General features: G+C 44.9%; 1 protein-coding gene across 1 annotated transcript in view; it reads left to right on the top strand.

Annotated features, from left to right (window-relative positions):
* Positions 1 to 18,704, top strand: part of efnb1.L (ephrin-B1 L homeolog) — a 58,374-nt gene extending 39,670 nt beyond the window's left edge. The window contains 4 exon segments of the mRNA NM_001087479.2: positions 8,455 to 8,732; positions 17,619 to 17,711; positions 18,079 to 18,201; positions 18,316 to 18,704. Coding sequence (NP_001080948.2) covers positions 8,455 to 8,732; positions 17,619 to 17,711; positions 18,079 to 18,201; positions 18,316 to 18,704 — 883 coding nt within the window.
* The last annotated feature ends 403 nt before the right edge of the window (positions 18,705 to 19,107 follow it).

Here is a 19,107-nt window from a genome sequence, read left to right as displayed (position 1 = left end):
AACATTGATTATGCATGCATATAGCAGTGTACACCCATAACCGTAGATGAGAGAGGTATTGTTTATTTCTCACTAGTGCCCAGCACTATGTTTCTTAACCTTGGAGAACTACAACACCCAGATTGTCTGGATGCCTGAGTCTATGATGGATGCTGGGAGATGTCGTTTATCCAAGGTTAAGAGACAGGGGGTCTGATTTTTACCAATTTAGATGCTGAATTACACCAGTAATGTTCAGTTTCCTACAGCAACTATGCCATGTATGGGATCCGTTATCTGGAAATCCATTACTCCGAATTACGGAAAGGCTGTCTCCCATAGACTCCATTTTATCCAAATAATCCAAATTTTTAAAAATGATTTCCTTTTTCTCTGTAATAATAAAACGGTATCTTGTACTTGATATAATTAATCCTTATTGGAGGCAAAACCAACCTATTGGGTTTATTTAACGTTGGATATTATTCTTTAGTAGACTTAAGGTATGAAGATCCAAATTATGTAAAGATCCATTAGCTATATATATATATATATATATATATATATATATATATATATATATATATATATATATATATATATATATATATATACACACATATATATAGAAACTGCATATCAGTCAGTGGCCCCCAAGCAATGGTTCCATAACTATGTCCCAGAAACATCAGCATTTATTTTGCTGTAATGAGGAAATCCAGTGTCTCGCGCAGCTGCTTATAGCCCTTGCCTACCACTAGGGGTCACCTCACAAAAACTAAATGGGGATGTGGCAGCCGCTGGTGGGGTCGTCTTCACTTGTGCCTGATAACTCGTATATAGCCGGTCACAAGGCAAACTGTATATGCCTGGGAAAACAATTCTGCTTTGTCCTAAAAGCACTGGGATTCAGTTAGTGTTTTTGTCCTGGTACTTGTTGTGTCTGGCCTTGTCCTTGAACCCATATCTGTGTGTGTAAATGTTGTGGCAGGACAGTTACCTGCTCTTCCAGGGCAAAGTCCTTGGGAAAAGCAAACTCTCTCCATCCTACATAAACAGAGGCCTCTCTTCCCTCCTCCCACCTTATTCTCTGCTGCCCGGGCACCGGGAAAGGTCTCTGAACTTAGCAGCTCACAACATGGACCAGGGGCTCCTAATGTGTCCCTACTATTGCTTTTTACACTGCACGGAGACCATGGATCACGATCAGTCATTAGCAATCAGTATTACATTACATTACGGTGGCTGCCCAGCTGATTCTTATTGGCATACAACTCCCAGCATTCCTGCTGCAACTGTTACAATGAGTAGTTGTTGACTCATAGCTGTTTTGTATGGAAGGCTTGATGCTTAACTGTATGGCTGACATTTTGTCCGCCAGTCTATGTGGTGATGGGGTGGGTGCTTGCCTACAAGTTCCCCCTGCAGTGCTCTCTAAAGGTTAATCTGTCACATTGCTGCACTCTTTATACAGTGTGCCAGTCTCACACTTGCCTTTTAACCGCTTTGTCATTACACGGCATAGCTGGGGGGGAGGTTTCCATCTTGCAGCAATAGTCAGTATGTGGCTGAGGATGCTGGGAGTTTAGTTGTATGCTTGTAGAGTCTGTGGGGTTCGTTTATAAACACTGGGCAAATTTGCCGCTGGGCAGTAACCCATAGCAACCAATCAGTGATAAGCTTTTTTCAGTCAGCTGCAGGTTGAACACTGAAAGCAATCGTCTGATTGGTTGTCATGGGTTACTGCCCAGGAGCAAATTTGCCCAGTGTTTATAAATGAGCCCCTGTGATTGTATGTGCAAGGCCAGCCTAGAATGTATAGGGGCATATAGTTGTGCTCATATTCACACTCCTCCTCAGCTCCACTCTGCAGGGATTCGGCTCCTATTCACTATATGAGGCAACAAGGAGGGAGGGGGGTAAAGTTTATTCTTTTCTGAGGCTGTGAGAGGAGGTTGGTATGGGGAGGGCACAGAGGGGTACCCGGGTAAAAAGAGAGAAGGCCCTTGACAGGAGATGACAGTGGGGGAACAAAACCCAGAGAAGGAGTGACTGACAGCCTGGGCTTTTTAATTAGAGCTGGAAGGGAGACAATGAGCCGGGAGTCTGGAGTGCAAGCCTTGCAGGAGATCCCAATGGGAAATGGGCCTCTGCTGCCATACTGATCTGTAATAAGCTTCTGCAACAATAGATTGTTTAACCCTGATTATCCCAAAGGGATCTTTGCGCCTTATTCTACCAGAATGTATTCACGCCCCACTGGGCTTTGAGACCCATGTCTTATAAACATATTTTAATTATACTTCTAGCAATTTTATTCCCTGCCTCCAGGGCAAGCTGCACACCTGTAACCCCCACCCCACGGTTCAACGCCATGAGTCCTGGTACAAGGGGTATAAATAAAGAATGTTGTATGTGAGACCCCCACCCATCACGAGGCAAGTGCTTTGCAAGCGTGGGTATGTTTGTATTTCTCATGTGTGCTCCTTTCCCTCTGAGGTGAGAAGCTGCCGCGCCGAGGAACAGGCGGAGATGTCACGAAGGGGGTGGACTCGGGGTGGTAGAGGAGGGTGAAAAGGAGCAAAGGTTACCATGGAAACCTGTTTCTGCCTCACTGGTGCATCTTGTAAATCCATTTAGAAACCAGAAAGTGGGTGTGTTGGGAGTACATCAATAGGGGCCGGTGTGTGTGAAAGAGAAGAGAGCTTAAGTGTGTCTATAAGGGGGGAGCCCCGTGAATAAGCACAGAAAGCCGGGGCACAAAGACACTCCTGCTTGTCCCTTGTCTTGGACAGTCCATTAAGAGTCGCCCTTTAACCCCGGACAATGGAGCTATACTTGTCTCAAGTATATAGGCTGCTTCATTCTCCCTGTCCTGGCCCCTGGGTGGGTTCTCTTTTAATTAGCAGGGACGGGGTTTTGTTCTCACAGCAAGGGTGCTCTCCGCCCTCTTCTGTACCTCACCACATAGAGATCCGGTGCTTGGGAACAGCGGCCATGGAGTGCAATGTTGGAGGGAACAAGGAGCGACTGTGTATAAATTACATGGCATCCCGCCTCTTGAAAATGATCCTGGTAACAATGATCCAGTCATGATATAGTCTCCACTTTGCCTTTTTCTGGCCTTGGGAACTAGCACTCAGGCCCCCCCCCCATTCTCTCGCTACACATTGAGCTGTATGGAAAGGGTTAAATGGTCCCTTCTGGCTCCTGGGAATCCCAGCTATTTGAGAAACACCCAAAGAAAAACAACGTTATCTAGGTTATTAAAACAGGTATCTCTTAGTGCCAAGGTGCCAGCCAGTGTGGCTTTAGCAAGTGAGAGGCCTTCAGCTATGACAGAAATGCAACTGCCAGAAACCCTTGCCTGCCTTCCTAATATGTGTACACAGATAACATTAAGAAAATTCCCATATAGCTACAGCTCTTCAGACCATGGGTGGTGAAATGAGACCGCTACTTTGTCTTCTGGGGGCAGCATATGGGATTTCTTTGTTCTCTGGCAACTGTGCTGCAATAATAGCAAAACACTGGCTGTGGTCTTATTTCTCCTCTGCGGGAGAGAAGCCGCCATTTACAGTATATGCCTACCTGCATAAAGGGGAACTTTGTATATGTCTTGGGGTTCACACCTTCTACATATGAGCAGTCTGCATGTACAGTAATCTATTAATGACTATTACTGTACTGCTAGCTCCAACTTTGTCTTCTCTTTTGTCTGTTAAATTTGTCTTCAGAATCCTGCTAACAATCTGCAAATCTGCATGATCCCTTCCCTTTGGCAACGGGTGCCTTTCGCTAACCTGGAGGGTCGGATGACCCCCCCCCCCAAAAGCAGGTGCTGCACCCATTAAATGGGGACGGGGCGAGCTTAAAGCCGGGGTCTGTTTCCTGTTGGAACAGGCCTCATGCCAGTGCTGGATGTTTCCCTGGAGTTTGTACAGAAAAAAAGCCAAATGGTTATTTTTAAATAAGGTATTTTTGGCTCTGTCCGCCACACATTTACATTGTAGTTGCCAGACAACTGTTCTTTCCATGTGAAGGAATGCCAGTGCTGTGGCAAGGCACACTTTATTAAACCTTTTTCTATAGACCGAGTGTTTGGTTTTAGTTAGGTACATGCATAAGGATTAATATTTATGTTGAACTACACACACACATATGTATAATACACAAAAGCCATGAATATCTTGTAAATTACGGTATATCCTTATAAACGGTGAGTTCTGATGTCATCAGTTATAAACGGCGAGTTCTGATGTCATTTCTGGCACATGACGCACTGAAATTTGTGTATTATAATAAATAAGGTACCCCCAGTTGCAAAATATGAGGATATTAGAAGTTACCTCGGAGTTCCATGGCCTGCCTCGTGTTTTTATATGGTCATGAAACTCCTCGGTAACTTATAATATAATACTTTATTCACTTTATATTATATCCAGCCAATGTCAATCTCCCAGCATCCTTCTCTAATGATTGGCCTTTGCTTATAACCCAATCCATCTAAGGTTGGGGTGATCATTGGTGGGTTTGCGCGCTTGCTTCTGGGGCAGTATAGGTTTCCTTACAAGAAAGAAAATGTTTTGTACTTCGTTGAGGTGTTTATTCATCTTTCCTTGCCCCCACCCTTGCCAATCAGCTCCATGGCCCCTCCCCCTCTGTGCCAGTCTTTATGCAGCTGAATTGGGCAGGAATGTAAACTGCGTTGCACGCCTTTGATCGCTAACTTCCCCACTTCACCGGGATAAAGAGGAGTTGTGAGGAATTGAGAGGGGGGCTTGTTTGGCCTCTCTCATATGCAAATGGGGCCCATTGAGAGCCGAAAAACGTAATGAGATAACACGGCTTTAGAGACCCGGCACAATTGTGGAAATCCTAAAACAAAAGCCAAGCTGGGACGTGAAAGGGATTTGTCAGGCGGAGGAACCCGAGGGTGGGGGTGGGTACCCTTGTTCTTTCCCTCCCACCACACACACACAACAGATTTCTTTCCCACCCCCAACAGAGCCAAAAGCCCTAAGGATATGCTAATTGCCAGCGTTAATATTCATGAGCTTGTTAAGCAGTAGTTCCTGCCTGGCAAGTTTGTAGTCCTTTTCAATAGACCCATGTATGTTTTTCTTTAACCCTTTCCCTCCAGGCGAGCCTGGAATGTCATGCTTTCTGAACACTAACACCAACTTCCTCCGTGTAACCAGGCTGCTATCGGTGTGGGCCTAGGGTTGCCACTTTTGTGGAAAAAAAATACCGGCCTTCCTCTAGTCCTGCCGTTTTCTCTTATTAATAACATTGGCATCAAGCATCATTTTTACCGGCCAGGCCAGTGGCAACCCTATGCAGGCCACATGGCCATTAAAACTCCTGTGGCTTCCATAGTGATGCAGTGGCTGAGCCTGTGTATGAAGCATTGCCCTGGCTGGCTTTCTTTAGCACACACTCACAGGTCTGTACACGTCAACACACACATTAAACACACGCATTTATCACACAGCTTGTGAATCCGGCCGGGCAACAAAGCATTTCTTGTTTACCCAACTCTGAGGGATCGTTTTTCAGACCTCACAAATCCCCTCTTCACCTTTCCCATCAGAAAACACCTCCCAGAACAATAAGAAAATTGGGGCCTGCCACCTGATAGCTCTCCCAAGGAACCCGGCACAGTGGAATGTGCACAACTAGCCCACTCCTATGAGACAGCCTTTGTGTTCTGCCTCTCAGGCTGCCGGGGGACGCCCTGCCGGGGTTTTATCCCTTCCCCCGGAGACAGCAATATATATGTTGGAGGAGAGAAATATAGCTTTTTTTATGTCAGCCTGAAACTTTCACTGGCTGCCAACTGAATAAAACATTTAACTGGTTCCTAACCCATGGGACATGCTGCTTTCCACTCCACCAGGGGGCAAAATACTGTGGGTCGGCCATGACTTGAGTTATTAGCGGATTTGACCCGAAAAACTTCTCCTTCCACCCAATCAAAATTGTTGTAGCGGTCAAGCAAGCAAGAATAATTATTTGTCAGAGTGGAGGTATAGGAACTCGGCAGGTTTCATTGTATATCGCTTTTATATGCTTCATTGGAACACATAATGGGGTCACCATTGGAGGAAGGGATAAGCTTCGTCAGGGGGTCTGGACCTTAATGGGTGGGGATTGTTTTGGAAAGACTTGGGTGAGTTCTAGACATGTTTGAGCCGGTGCAATGAGGTATTGTCAGGAAGGGGTTCCTGCAGCCTGGTATACAACTTCCGGAAAGTCAGATTTCACCTTATTTCATAGGAATGCTGAGGCTGCTGGGAGTTGTACATGGGGTGAATGGCAGTTGAGCTGTATTGACGGTAAGATATATAAACATAAAAACCTCAAAGAACCAAAGAACCATGGCGTCCGCTTCCCCGTTCATTCTTAAATCAGATCTCCGCTATTTTGCACCATTGCACGTTCACAAACCACTTGTCCCACCATTAATAATGCCACGATTAGCAGTCTGCCCTGAAACACCTCTCTGTCATGGTCCCGTGTGTAATCTGTGCCGCACCCTATAGTGATTCTATATACAGTGCCATTTTTGCTCCCTTTACCAGTTGTAGGAATGCCAGGGCAATTAGTGGCACCATTATCATAGCAACCATTCTGTTGCCCCGAGCGGGGGATCAGTCCATTTCACTGTAATTAGGGGTTGTTTTTCCCCTTTCTCTTAGTCACCTCCAGTAAATGAATGACAGATACTAATGGTGTCGTATCTATCAATAGTCATTGTTTATTCCTCTGCTAATGGATTGTGGCAGAGGCTTTTTGTGCATGCATCTTATATGGAGAGACTCTTTGTTCGCTAGTGTTGTTGCTTCCGTGTGATCATATGGCATGCCATGGGAGAACAGGCTAAGCGTGTACCTGTAGTCACGTTGGGCTTCTACCTGTTTATTGATGAGCAAGGCCCAAGCGGTGCAGACAGGTACAGTGAGTCACGCCTAGGTCTGTCTGCACCCGCACGATTTGCTGTCTGAATATGAAAACATTCTCCAGGCTTCCCAGACACAAAAGTATTCCTTCAGCAAACTGTGCTCCCTTCTCGCCGTCGCTCTTAATACCTGATCATTTGTTTCTTTTATCTTCGGGACTCTCTTACACGCAGATGCAGGTTCACCGCAATTAAGTCATTTCCCGGCTACCCTGCTTGCAAATTGCCTGTTCCAACCGACTGCCAGTGTCCTTTCAGGTTGTCGGCTGCCTTCCCCCGTAATGCCTAGGCTGTCCGACGCCGAGGCCCTGTCTGTGATTGACAGCTGTACATTGCACTCTTGAGCCAACGGGTGGTTCCCGTGACTCAAACATGGCTTCTGTCCTACAGTGTACTTGGAGCAGCATTAGCTAATCGTTTCTCTGTTTTACAGGCGGCCTTGTATTTTTCTCCACACATTCTCTTTGCCTTGGACTTGTCTCCAAACACTTGAGACACTTGAAGTCCTCTTGAAGCTTCTGGATGAGGAAGGAGGTTGTGGGCATGGTACCCTGGGCTTTGCCAACACCCTGCTCTTCTGATCATGTTGGTTACTGTCCAAATGCCAAACCCCCGTTAAACTGTCCAAGTTTTGAGGCCCTACTGCCACCCTGTCCTTGCTGCAGACTCCTGAAGTATTGCCTTCCGCTTCAGTTGCACTTGTTTTTATTTTATTGTGGCCCCCTGTTTAACAGGAAAAGTATCCTCCGTTTTCTGTGTTGTATACTGTTTTATTCTTAGAGCTGCATCTGGTCTTAAAGTGAATTTCTGAAACAGTGCATTATGGGAGCCAATCGCCTTCAAAAAAAACTGTAGTCGCCGAGTATGCCCAAAGAGCTGCCACGGGAGGTCACATAATTACCTCTGGTGTCTTTCCGCAAGCTTTGTACTTGCCTGTGACCCCCTGACTTAAACCTTGGCTTGACATGAGGGGGCACACCTGCATGTTCCCACAATGGACTTCAGTGTAAGAGTCGACTACTATTGTTTATTCGGTGAAACAAAACAGCGCAAGTGAAGCCTGAGACTGCAAGCTGAGCTGACTGCACCCGGGCCATTTTGGGACTTTGTGGAAAATATCCCATTATATTTATAGGAATCATTGGGTTTTTTTTTTTTCCACGTTCACCTTTTTTTACTACTGCTATTGTGTAGGATAGAAAGGTTTTATTATGTTATGCTGTGGTCTTATGTGCCATGCATCGCAGCCCAGTCTCTTGCCGACAAACTCTTCTTTATCTATTAAAGCATCTCTGTGCTACATTGTTGTTAAGGTGGAATGTGCTTCTTGACATAAAACCCCCTTCTCCTTTTAGAGCAGATTAACTCCTGTATCGGCCAGTATTTGTATGCTTACTATGGTCCCTTTTATATCAAATATTATTGTATGGGTGAATGATCCATCACTGTGTGAAAAACAATGATTTCTTTTTTTAACCATTTATATTAATATGTATTTTTGTTTTTCTCTGCAGGTTTATATCTGGAAAGGGCCTGGTTCTATACCCTGAAATTGGCGACCGCTTGGACATTATCTGCCCCAAGGGGGACTCTTCCCAGCCTTATGAATACTATAAATTGTACATGGTTCGCCGGGACCAGTTGGAGGCGTGCAGCACAGTCATAGATCCCAATGTTTTGGTGACGTGCAACCAGCCTGGGAAGGAATACCGCTTCACTATCAAGTTCCAAGAGTTCAGCCCCAACTACATGGGCCTTGAGTTCCGAAGAAACCAGGACTATTACATCACCTGTAAGTGTATATGCGACTTTTCCCATTGTGCATGAGGGTACAGGACTATCTTTGCTCTGTATCTTTATTCATTTTTTGAGGGTTTCTTTGTTAAGAGGCTGATGGTGTTCAAGAACAGGGCTTGGCACCTCTAATCCATTTGAGAAGCACAAGTTAGGCAGCACAAAGTTATTTCTAGCAGCCATTATACATTGTTTGTGAAGTATAATTTCTTGCAGCCCGAGTAGTAGATAATGCCTGCATACAGCCCTTCCGTTTCCTCGGAGTCCCTCATTTTTCATCTCGGCTATGTTCAATTTGCTCACACAGCATTGCTGCTGCACACGTCTCTTACGTTCCTCCAGTGGGGCTGGTGGCCTGTTAAGCAAAAGGGTTTGTGCAACTAGGGTCACACTAAGGTTTATTGCAGCCCAGGGCATTTTTAATAAATGTAAACTCGTCCCCCCCCCCTCAACTCCTCCCGCAGTAGTAATTATTTTATTCCTTAGACTGTGGGAACCGTATGAAAGGTGGATTGATTCGTGCAAAGTAATTCCTTTTATATGTTTTTTTTTTTTTTCCTTTTGGGAAAATTTGTGTACACACGAGATGCAGGACCAAGCGGGGGACTTTGCATTTAGAGAACAGAATTCTGCACTGGGCTTTCCCCCACACATTTGTGTTTATTCCATGGATAGCCAACTTGGGACACTTAGGAGTGCCACAGGTTGGTTTATTCAGCTGCCATAGTTTAAGACCAGTTGCCATTCCCCCGTGAAACGGTGGCCCAACTGTACTCAAAATAGGAGCAGATTGTAATATTTAAGAATTCACGTGAATCCCCTTTTACAAAGGGCCAACTGCTTGGGTATCATAATGGGCACAGAGGTCTAACCATGTCATAAGTGGCCTAGCATGAAAATATGACTAAACCAAGTCATAGCAAGGGCCACTCCCAATTTTGAGCATTGTCGGAGATACCATAAGCCGTATATGTAGCTTAGACGTTCCCCTACACCGAGAGCAACTCAGCAGATATATTTAGGAGCTATAATAAATGAACAGCCTTCCAAAAGCCAAATCGAGTTCTCCCTTCGTTGTGATGGAAAAGCCTGAATATATGCAGCTGCCAGTTGCTTTTTCCCTCTATTACACACGGAACACTTTAGAACGTCTGACTTAGCAGTTCTCTCTGTAATGTAAAATACTTGGAGTGTGATTCAATTGTACCGAGACCAGTCGAGTTTCTCTACTATAAATGGGCTGCAGTTGGCATCGGGTGCCGCGTTCTCCTAAACAATGTGCTTCTCGGTGCCAGGGAAAGATTTAGGATTGATCAGTGGAGCGGCTAGCACTCAGCAATGCATTCCTGGCTCCCGTGGCGGTTGAAGAGAGGGAAAGTGACTTGGAAAACCTTGCCAATGCACCCCCTCCCATACACGCATGTGACACGTCATGCCCTGGTTCTGGAAATTGTCACCAGCTGAATTGGGCCAGAAGGAGCAGTGAAGCATCTTGTGACTGGAAGTTTGTTTGCTGACCCAGCCATGCCAGCCTCTTACCGCCGGGATTCAGAGCTCACAGAGCGTGAAATGGCAGAGCAGGGTCTTGCAATGAGCGTTCGCTTGTGTGCGCTCCAGCAGCAATTGAAAGGGAGAGAATTATCAGAGGTGCAGGGGATGGCAAGCAAATTACGGAGATTGTTCCCTGATGTCGGCTGCTATCATCGTGCTGTCTTTTTCTCTTCAGCTGTCATTTTCTCTCCATTATTTCCAAATCCCCTTTTTTCTAAAGTTTTTTTTTTTGCCTTTATCGTTCTTCCATAACTAATCACTGGGCTATACGTCTAGAACATATGTTGCCGTTTATACTGCCAGAAATAGTTTCCTTAACGTGCACGTTCTTTTCACCAGATGAACTACAATGCTCGGGATCATTGAGTGCTTGAATTTTATGTGTGATTTTATACCGGTTTTGGTGGACCGGCCCTGGTATCCATTTTAGTGAATCAAAGTTTCATTAATCGCAGGGTTGGACTTGGCTTCCAAAATAGCAGAAGATCTCTAGGTTGGCTCCAGCCTAGAACAATTCTATCCATCCATATTTTCACCATAGGACCGATAGTATTTATATCTGATGAGTGTTGGCCCAGGGTGTCGGGTTCTTTGGCCCTATCAGATTCAGCTTGACTCTCTGATTTATCCTAGGAAACTCAGCATTGAACCCGAATTTTTATTCTGCTGCCCTAACCATCCAAGTTTCTGAGATTAGTGAGTCCGTCTCCAGCTAATCTGTTCCCAATAATGCCTCAAAACACAGATGTGCACCTCTTTCTGCTGACCCTTGGCCTCTAAACTTAGTGACATGTTCTAATCAGACCTTGGGGATTCAGGTGGGAATTAAAAGCCACAATGTTGCATGCTAATACCACACAGGCTCAGAAATAAAGCTGCACAGTGTTGGATATGTTCTCACTGCCTAGTGTCTCCTCCGCCATTGTCTGCTTTAAGGTGCCCATACATGGGCAGTTTAGACCAATTCGGCAGTTTTTCAGTCCGTGTATGAGGAGCTCCAACGGGTATTCCCAATCGATATCAGGCCAAAAAGTGGCCAGGTATTGATCGGGCAGGTTTGATTTTTCTTGGCGATCACGGAGCTCATCGGCTAGTTGATGCGCTCCTCATCCTGTCAGTGCCCATTTCTTCTTCGTTGTAGTCCGATCATTTGGCCCTACAATCGGCCGCACGATCGGATTCACCTGATATCACCCTGCCTTTGGTGGGCATATCTGGTTAAGATCTGCCGATTTGTCGACCTTTCCAAACAAGCGGGTGTATGGCCAACTTTACAGATCTTAGTAGAAAGTAAAAGGAGAGCACTCAAATTGCAGATTTAACTGCAGTTAAATCTGCAATTTGAGTGCTCTCCTTTTACTTTCTACTAAGACTGATACCTTTGGATGTACGGTACATCCATACAAGAGGATTGAGGCATTCGCTGCATAACCATTGTTGGGCTGAGCACAGATTCCCCCATACCCTATTGGAACTTTACAGATGTAATTGTTCCACCAAGCAGAGGCCATGAAATTGGCAAGTGCCATTTGCTTTATAATAAAGTCTTGGCCTTATCTCTAGTATCCTGCCTCCTAACAGAATAAAATATCTAAGTCTAATACTTTTTAATGGGTTTTGCACATGTCTGCTAATGGGACTGAACTTCTCGGGTCCCTGAGAGGTGAACAGAATACTTTGTTAGGCTGACTCGCGATCCCCCGAAGAATCACGTTGCCCTGCGGACAAGTGAAATATGGTCCCATGGAGGCTCACGGTGGAGAAAAGCTGCTTTCATAAATAAGGGATCTTTGATTGGTTAGTGTTGTGCTTTCTGCCCCTTCACAGATGTCTGTATAGAGTGCGGCTGCCCCCAGCCAGACCCTTCTCCTATGTTTGTATGGTAACTTGAGGGAGTGACATTCCTTCTGTATTTTTCATGAATCTCTGTACAGAAGCCCATCTATTCATAGCATCCCTAACCTTTGGTACGACCCTCTGGTGCGTCTCTTTCTCAGTACCTCACATGGTGTGTGTTTCTGGGGCACAGAGGTTGAAAAATAACTCGCATTCCAGACGAATTTCTTTGCACCATATTTAGGGCTCTGTATTTTTGTTCCTTTGTAAAGGAGCTCTCGCCATGTTGTGTGTTCTGTATCTCCATGACTCTCCCATAAAGCCTGTTCTTTTTAAATACAGGGGCCAGGCATAGTTGTACAAACAATACAGGGTTACTCTCTGTGTGCTGAAGTTACTGCTTGGTGCATCTGAGCAGGCATTCTGCCAGTCTGGCCACCTGAGGGCGCTTCTTGTGTCCATTATCGTATTGATTGGAAAATCTATCAAGATAGTCACCCTCCTTAGTAAGCGAGTGTATCCTGCCTTTATTAATAGCAGTGTGGGGGCGGAGCTATGACTCAAGCACTTATTGATTGAAGCCTTTGGGAAGAAAGTTCAGTCCTGTTTCCTGTCTTTTGTTTTATTCCAAGCCATTGAGGTATAATTGGAAGGGCCTGAATGTGTTCTGGAATCTCTGCCTGTCTCTTCTTGCCTAATCAATTCTTGTAGCTGCTCTGAAACTGTCCGCGTTTACTAACTGTCAGCAAAAACCAAACAGGATACGGCAGAGCCTATTCATTTGCTCAGGTGAGGAGCAGACCTACCCTTGCCATCTCGGGGCTGCTGTAGGTGCATGCGTGCTTCCCAATGATTGGCCGCTCACTCTTGCACCGTGGGGATGAAGAAGGAATACTTGTGAAAATACTTTTGTTTCCTCCAGTCTCACATTCTGTTTGTTCTCACTGGCTTCCCCCCTACACACATGGGAATGCTTTGCAGCCGCACATGGAATGGAAGACTTTTTGCAAATGAAAACAGAAGCCATAGGTTTTAAAGGGGGTTAGTGTATTTTCTGCTCCTGCCCCTAATAATCCCCCCTGCCTCCTTTCTGCTTTCGCCCGGAGCCTTCCGATGCTGCTTTTTATTTCTTTCTCTCCCTCCAAACCCCATGATCTCCTTTCCCAGCCCGAGACACAGCTTTAATTTCCTGTGAGGGGGTATCCTGCAGAGATGGGGAGGAAAACCATGGATTAACCCTCCCGCTGCCGGCGACGGCTCTAAACGCTTGCCAGCTATTGTGGTTCTTATTGACAATCCTTTTGCTACGTGCATTATACTTATTTACAGTATAGATTGGAAGAGACCCACTAATAATAATGTAGTAGCAAAAAATAATTACAAAAGTAAAAAAAATCTTGCCCCTAAATAATACCTTGTACGGCTTTACTTGTTTCTCCCATCCAAGAGCTGGTTTGTTGAGGCAGTGGGGCTCATTTATCAACACTGGGCAAATTTGCCCATGGGCAGTTACCTGTAGCAACCAATCAGTGATTAGCTTTTTGAAACCAGCTGCAAGTAGAACAATGAATGCAGTAATTTGGTTGCCATGGGTTTGCCCACTGTTGATAAATGAACCTCACTAGTATTGCTTGGTAAAGCTAATCTTGTATTTCACCGTATATCCAGGACAGAAAGCAGTCAGCTGTGGGACGTTACTTGGTCTGAGCAATCATGGCGACTCCCTCTCATATGACTGAACCCAAATATACAGGGTAACCTACTCCAAAATATTTGACTAGAAAAAAAGGGGGGGGCACTAAACTTCCTTAGAAATAGGGTTAGCCCTAATATTGTCCCATACTCCAGCTAAAGGGGCTTTGTAAATATATACCTGAGTGATGCCCCATATTCCCCTTTACTGATCCCCCTTGCTGATGCCCTATTCTAAACAACAGGCAATAGGGATAGATCAAATCATGAGGGTCCTATAGTAATAGGAGCAAAGCTTGTCTCGGCCCATAGCAACCTCTCTCCTTGTGACGTCACTGGAACATCAAATGCTGATTGGTGGCTGTGGGTTAGGGGGCCAATCTCTTTGCCCACGTGACTCCATATATGTTACAGCCGTGAAAGACTGGGAATGAGCACAAATGAGCCTGTTGATTTGATCTGGGCCCCTTTGGCAGTGAATGACAGGCAGGACATGTTACATTAATGAATGGGAACCCATATGTATTATTGTATGTGGTCTGTTTGAAAATCTTACCACAACCCCTTAAATTGGACCGTGGGATTCATTTCCCAGAAGATCCTAGAAAAATCAGCGCTTCCTACTGTTTGGTCTGTGTAAAAGTCGCAACTGCCGCTCACAAATTGTCGTTTTCCCTGACACACGTTGTAGGTCCCTCTCGTCCCACTCCTCCTCTGTCTACTAATCACTTTCCCAATGCCATCGCTGGAATGGTAAGTTACCAGGCTCCATATGCCAGGTGCACCTATAAACACCCTGTGCTGGGACAGCTGGTGAGGCCCATGCTAAACACACACACACACAACTCCCAGAGCTATTTCAGTATCAATGTATATGTGCCCTGTTCTCCGTGGGACCCCCACAAGGACAATAAAGCATGCTTACTAACATTGGAGAGATTTCTGGAGATGTTGCCCATAGCAACCAATCAGAGCTTTGCCTTTGTTTTCTAACTTATAGGAGACTGTTCAAATCGAATTGCCATGGGTATCCTCTCCAGAAATCTCTCCAGATATTTATTTATCTCCAATGTTAATAAACATGGCCAAATGTGAGGTTAGGCTTATATGTGTGCGCAGGACCAAGGTGAGCAACAGGCAATATATATGTATACAGGAATGCAGATTCCTACATAGTGCTACTGAGACCTAATAAACTCAGGCCAAGGAATGCTGAGCTGAAATATTTGCTACAAATCACCAGTAAAACGTCTTTACACAAACTACAAAGTCAGCCCTAGGAGGCATTCGTTTGTTACATCGGTCCGAAGCATTATGGTGCTTTCATTTTGCTTAAAGGGGATCTCTACCCAAAAACCACGAAAAAAAATGTAAATTGTAAATTATTTATAAATTGAGTTTACATCGAAGGCTAGCTGTTTATATCATCTGGCTCTGACTCCTGAAACAATGTTGCAAGCCAGCTGGCATGTGACAGACCTGGATAAGAACGGACTCCTTTTACATTGGGGGGGGGTCACTGACCCCATCTAAAAAACAAATACTCTGCAAGGCTACAAATGTATTGTTATTGCTACTTTTATTTATTACTCATCTTTCTGTTCAGACCCTCTCCTATTCATATTCATGTCTCTTAATCAAATCAATGCCTGGTTGCATCCTAAGGAGAATTAAGACTTGCAGATTAGACTGCTAAAAGAACCGCTGAATAAAAAGCTAAATAAATCCAAAACTACTAATAATAGAAAAAATGAAAACCAATTGCAAATTGTCTTAAAATATCACTCTCTACATCATACTAAAAGTTAATTTTAAGGTGAACAACCCAGTCAGACCCAGACCACAGAAAGGTGAAACAATTGCTGCAATTACATTTGAGAGAGAGAGAAAAATATACATCCCCTTTAGAAGATTGCCCCATAGAGACCATAAAGATAAAGGGCGAGTTTATCAGCGTAGTCATGTGACAAGCTGTAGGTTTAACAGGGACATATTGTGGATACATGTGGCTGTTCCTGCTGAGAAGCTGCCTACATTTATTATTACTCAGTACCGCCGAGTAAGCTGTCTGTCGGGGGTTTTATGACGGTGCCATTATAAACTGGACAGGGTTGCCTCGTACAAAGGCAGACGTTAAGATGAAAGTTGCTGGGAAGGAGCATATGGAAACTTAAAAAGAGATTGAAACGAGGCACATTTGTATTAAACCTGTGATATATGCCGTTCAAGAGCGAGTTGGGGTGGGGGGGAGGTTTTTCTCTTTGCACGCCTCATTTCTTTGTCAAGAGTCTGGAATTTTGTTTACACGTCTGTAATAAATGATATATCAAATCCAGATACCCCCCCCCCCTTCTATATTGTAAAGCCTGACAAAATATTTTAGCTTGTTCCAGGAGGAATGAAAATATGTAAGTCAAGAGAATAGACGCTGCAGCCTTGTACATTGTGATATCATAATAATGCCAAGTGACGTCACTCGTGCTTATAAGCAATTAAGTACAGGGAAGCGCTGCATTGTCACCCGCTGTCATTAGAAATGCATGCCTTTCGCTTACCTCAAGCTATGGAGCGGCACACAGTGCTGAGCTGTAGGTGTGTAGCAGCAGATCTTCTTTTGATCTGAATTTTGTTGAACCATTATTCCAATAATTTGTTCCCTTCCCAGGCCTCTAGGCGCAGGCAGGGGAGCTTTTGTGCCAGGGAGATTGCTTCTTCCTATCTCTAATCCAGTTACAAGTCCCAACAGCCATCGTCATGATGGATTTATGATTGCTTGTGATGCTAATGTTCCGCCACGTGATGCATTTATTGGGCGCATTCCATTATGGTAGTAGAGAAGTGGTAATAATACAGAGCGGCGTGCATGAACGTCTTGCTGCAGATTAACAAGGTAGAGAGCTGAATGGTGAACTGATGCTTAGTGAGTTAGTCGTGGGCTTTAAAGGAGAAGGAAAGCTACCAAAGCAGTTTATCGCCAATAAATTAGCCACAATAGTGCAAGCTATAAGACTATATTTATTCTGCAGAATGCTTTACCATACCTGAGTAAACATCTCTAGAAGCTTTCTCTGTTTAGGATAGCAGCTGCCATATTGGCTTGCAGTGACATCACTTCCTGCCTGAGTCTCTCCCTGCTCACTGATAGCTCTGGGATCAGATTACAGCAGGGACAGGTTAAAAGGGAGGGGGAGAGAGGAGCAAACTGAGCATGCTCAAGCCCTAGAGGTTTAAGATGAAAACCGAAAGTCTGATACAGAAGCCCATGTGTACACAATTAAAGGAAAAAAATCAGTGTTTGAGGACAGAACAGCATTACTTTGAGCGTTTACTGGTATATTTATATAGAACTTTCTGATAAAGCTTACTTCATTTTAGCCTTTCCTTCTCCTTTAAAACACAAAGGAAACAACAGGACCGTTATTTTAGAAATTAATGTAGAAGCAGCTATGTGCAAAAATATTAATTTTAGGGCTCCAAACTGTTAGCAGTTGCCTAAATAGCACTATCTTTATAAATGAGTTGTCGTACCTGTCAAGCTTTGCTGTGGGCAGCCAATGCCCTGCGAGGCTGGAGGCCAAAATGATTGTGCCATCCAATTGGAGCATTGTGCTCCTCCTCTTAGCCTGGCTGAGCAACTGCATGCTAAGGGCAATGGAGCCGAATAGATTGCATGGCCAGAGATGACATATTGCTGATCAGGCTGTGGGTACCCGGCTGACATTACTGGAATTATATTTCATATCTTTGGTGCCTGGTTCTGTGTATGATCATCTCCCCGTAATACTATCCTTGTGTTTTCTTGCAGCCACCTCCAACAGCACTCTCCAGGGCCTGGAAAACCGAGAGGGGGGCGTGTGCCAGACACGATCCATGAAAATCATAATGAAGGTCGGGCAAGGTGAGTGACAGAACGCACGGATCTCACATTTTTCCCTGTTTATTTACTGCCAAAGAGCAGCCATGCAAAGCCCCGTTGTCTGTAAAGCATTAAAGGCTAACGTGAGCCATATTGGCTTCTCCTGTTTAACAAGCTAGCCTTGAATACAAGTAATATGTAATACAGTCGTTCTAGGGTGAGAGGTACCAACTTATTAATGCATCTGCATGTGACAGACACGTGCATTGTGGGTTTGATGATAATCTGAAGTAAGGGAGCTCTTCTTGTAGAATTTGGCTGTAAAATTAGGCCCCTGATGGGTCATTGTGACTCGCATCATTAGCATGGTACCCATTCTTTGCTTAACCTTCCTTTCTTTTCTGCCTAGATCCTAATGCAGTGCCACCAGAGCAACTCACTACCACCCGCCCTAGCAAAGAGGCTGATAACACAGGGAAAATCGCAACATTTGGGCCGTGGAATGGTCCTGTAGAAAACCCTGGAAAGTCAGGTGAGCCCTAGAAAGAAAAGCATATCACAGTACTTAATCTGTCTCTCTCTGAAATCTCCAAATGTGGCAAACTAAAACCCTTATAATAACCACTTTTTTTTTTTTTCTCTCCAGACACAAACCTGTCTGATAAACCCACGGCAGGTGGGGGTGTGGACGGCTTCTTCAACTCCAAAATTGCCGTCTTTGCAGCGATTGGAGCAGGATGTGTCATCTTCATCCTCATCATCATCTTCCTGGTAGTCCTCTTAATTAAGATCCGCAAACGTCATCGTAAACACACGCAGCAGCGGGCGGCCGCCCTGTCCCTAAGCACACTGGCCAGCCCCAAATGCAGCGGCAATGCAGGCAGCGAACCCAGTGACATCATCATCCCGCTGCGGACTACAGAGAACAATTACTGCCCACACTATGAGAAGGTGAGCGGGGACTACGGCCACCCTGTCTACATCGTACAGGAGATGCCGCCTCAAAGCCCTGCAAACATTTACTACAAGGTTTGAGGAGGACATTAGATTTTACCCTGCTCCCCATCTGTGGGGTGGCCAATCCAATCACAGGAGCAAAGGCCAAAGGTCACTCTGCATCAAGGGACTCTGGGAGACAGAGCAATAAGACTAACTTTTCCTATGTTAGGTATTTTTATATTGTTTGTCCTCTTTGCTCTGCTCCATTCCCTGCCAGGGGAATGTGAGTAAAGTGCTGTAAAACATGTCTGTACCTTGCACACCTGCTGTGGGTATCCCTTCCATGGAAGGCCAGAGGAGCAGCTAGGATCTACTATGGTTTTTATTTTATGTGAGGGGACAGTGGCCTCATTAGCTGTGAGCTCATCATGTGAGCTATTAACCAGAGTGCTTGGAACAGGCTGTTGTTACCCGAGTGTTGTCTTGCACAGACTCGCAT

This window comes from Xenopus laevis, chromosome 8L (genome assembly GCF_017654675.1).
Source record: "Xenopus laevis strain J_2021 chromosome 8L, Xenopus_laevis_v10.1, whole genome shotgun sequence".
In the NCBI taxonomy this organism is placed as follows: domain Eukaryota; kingdom Metazoa; phylum Chordata; class Amphibia; order Anura; family Pipidae; genus Xenopus; species Xenopus laevis.
The sequence above is the reverse complement of the archived record's forward strand: the minus strand, read 5'-3'. Positions and strand labels throughout refer to the sequence as shown.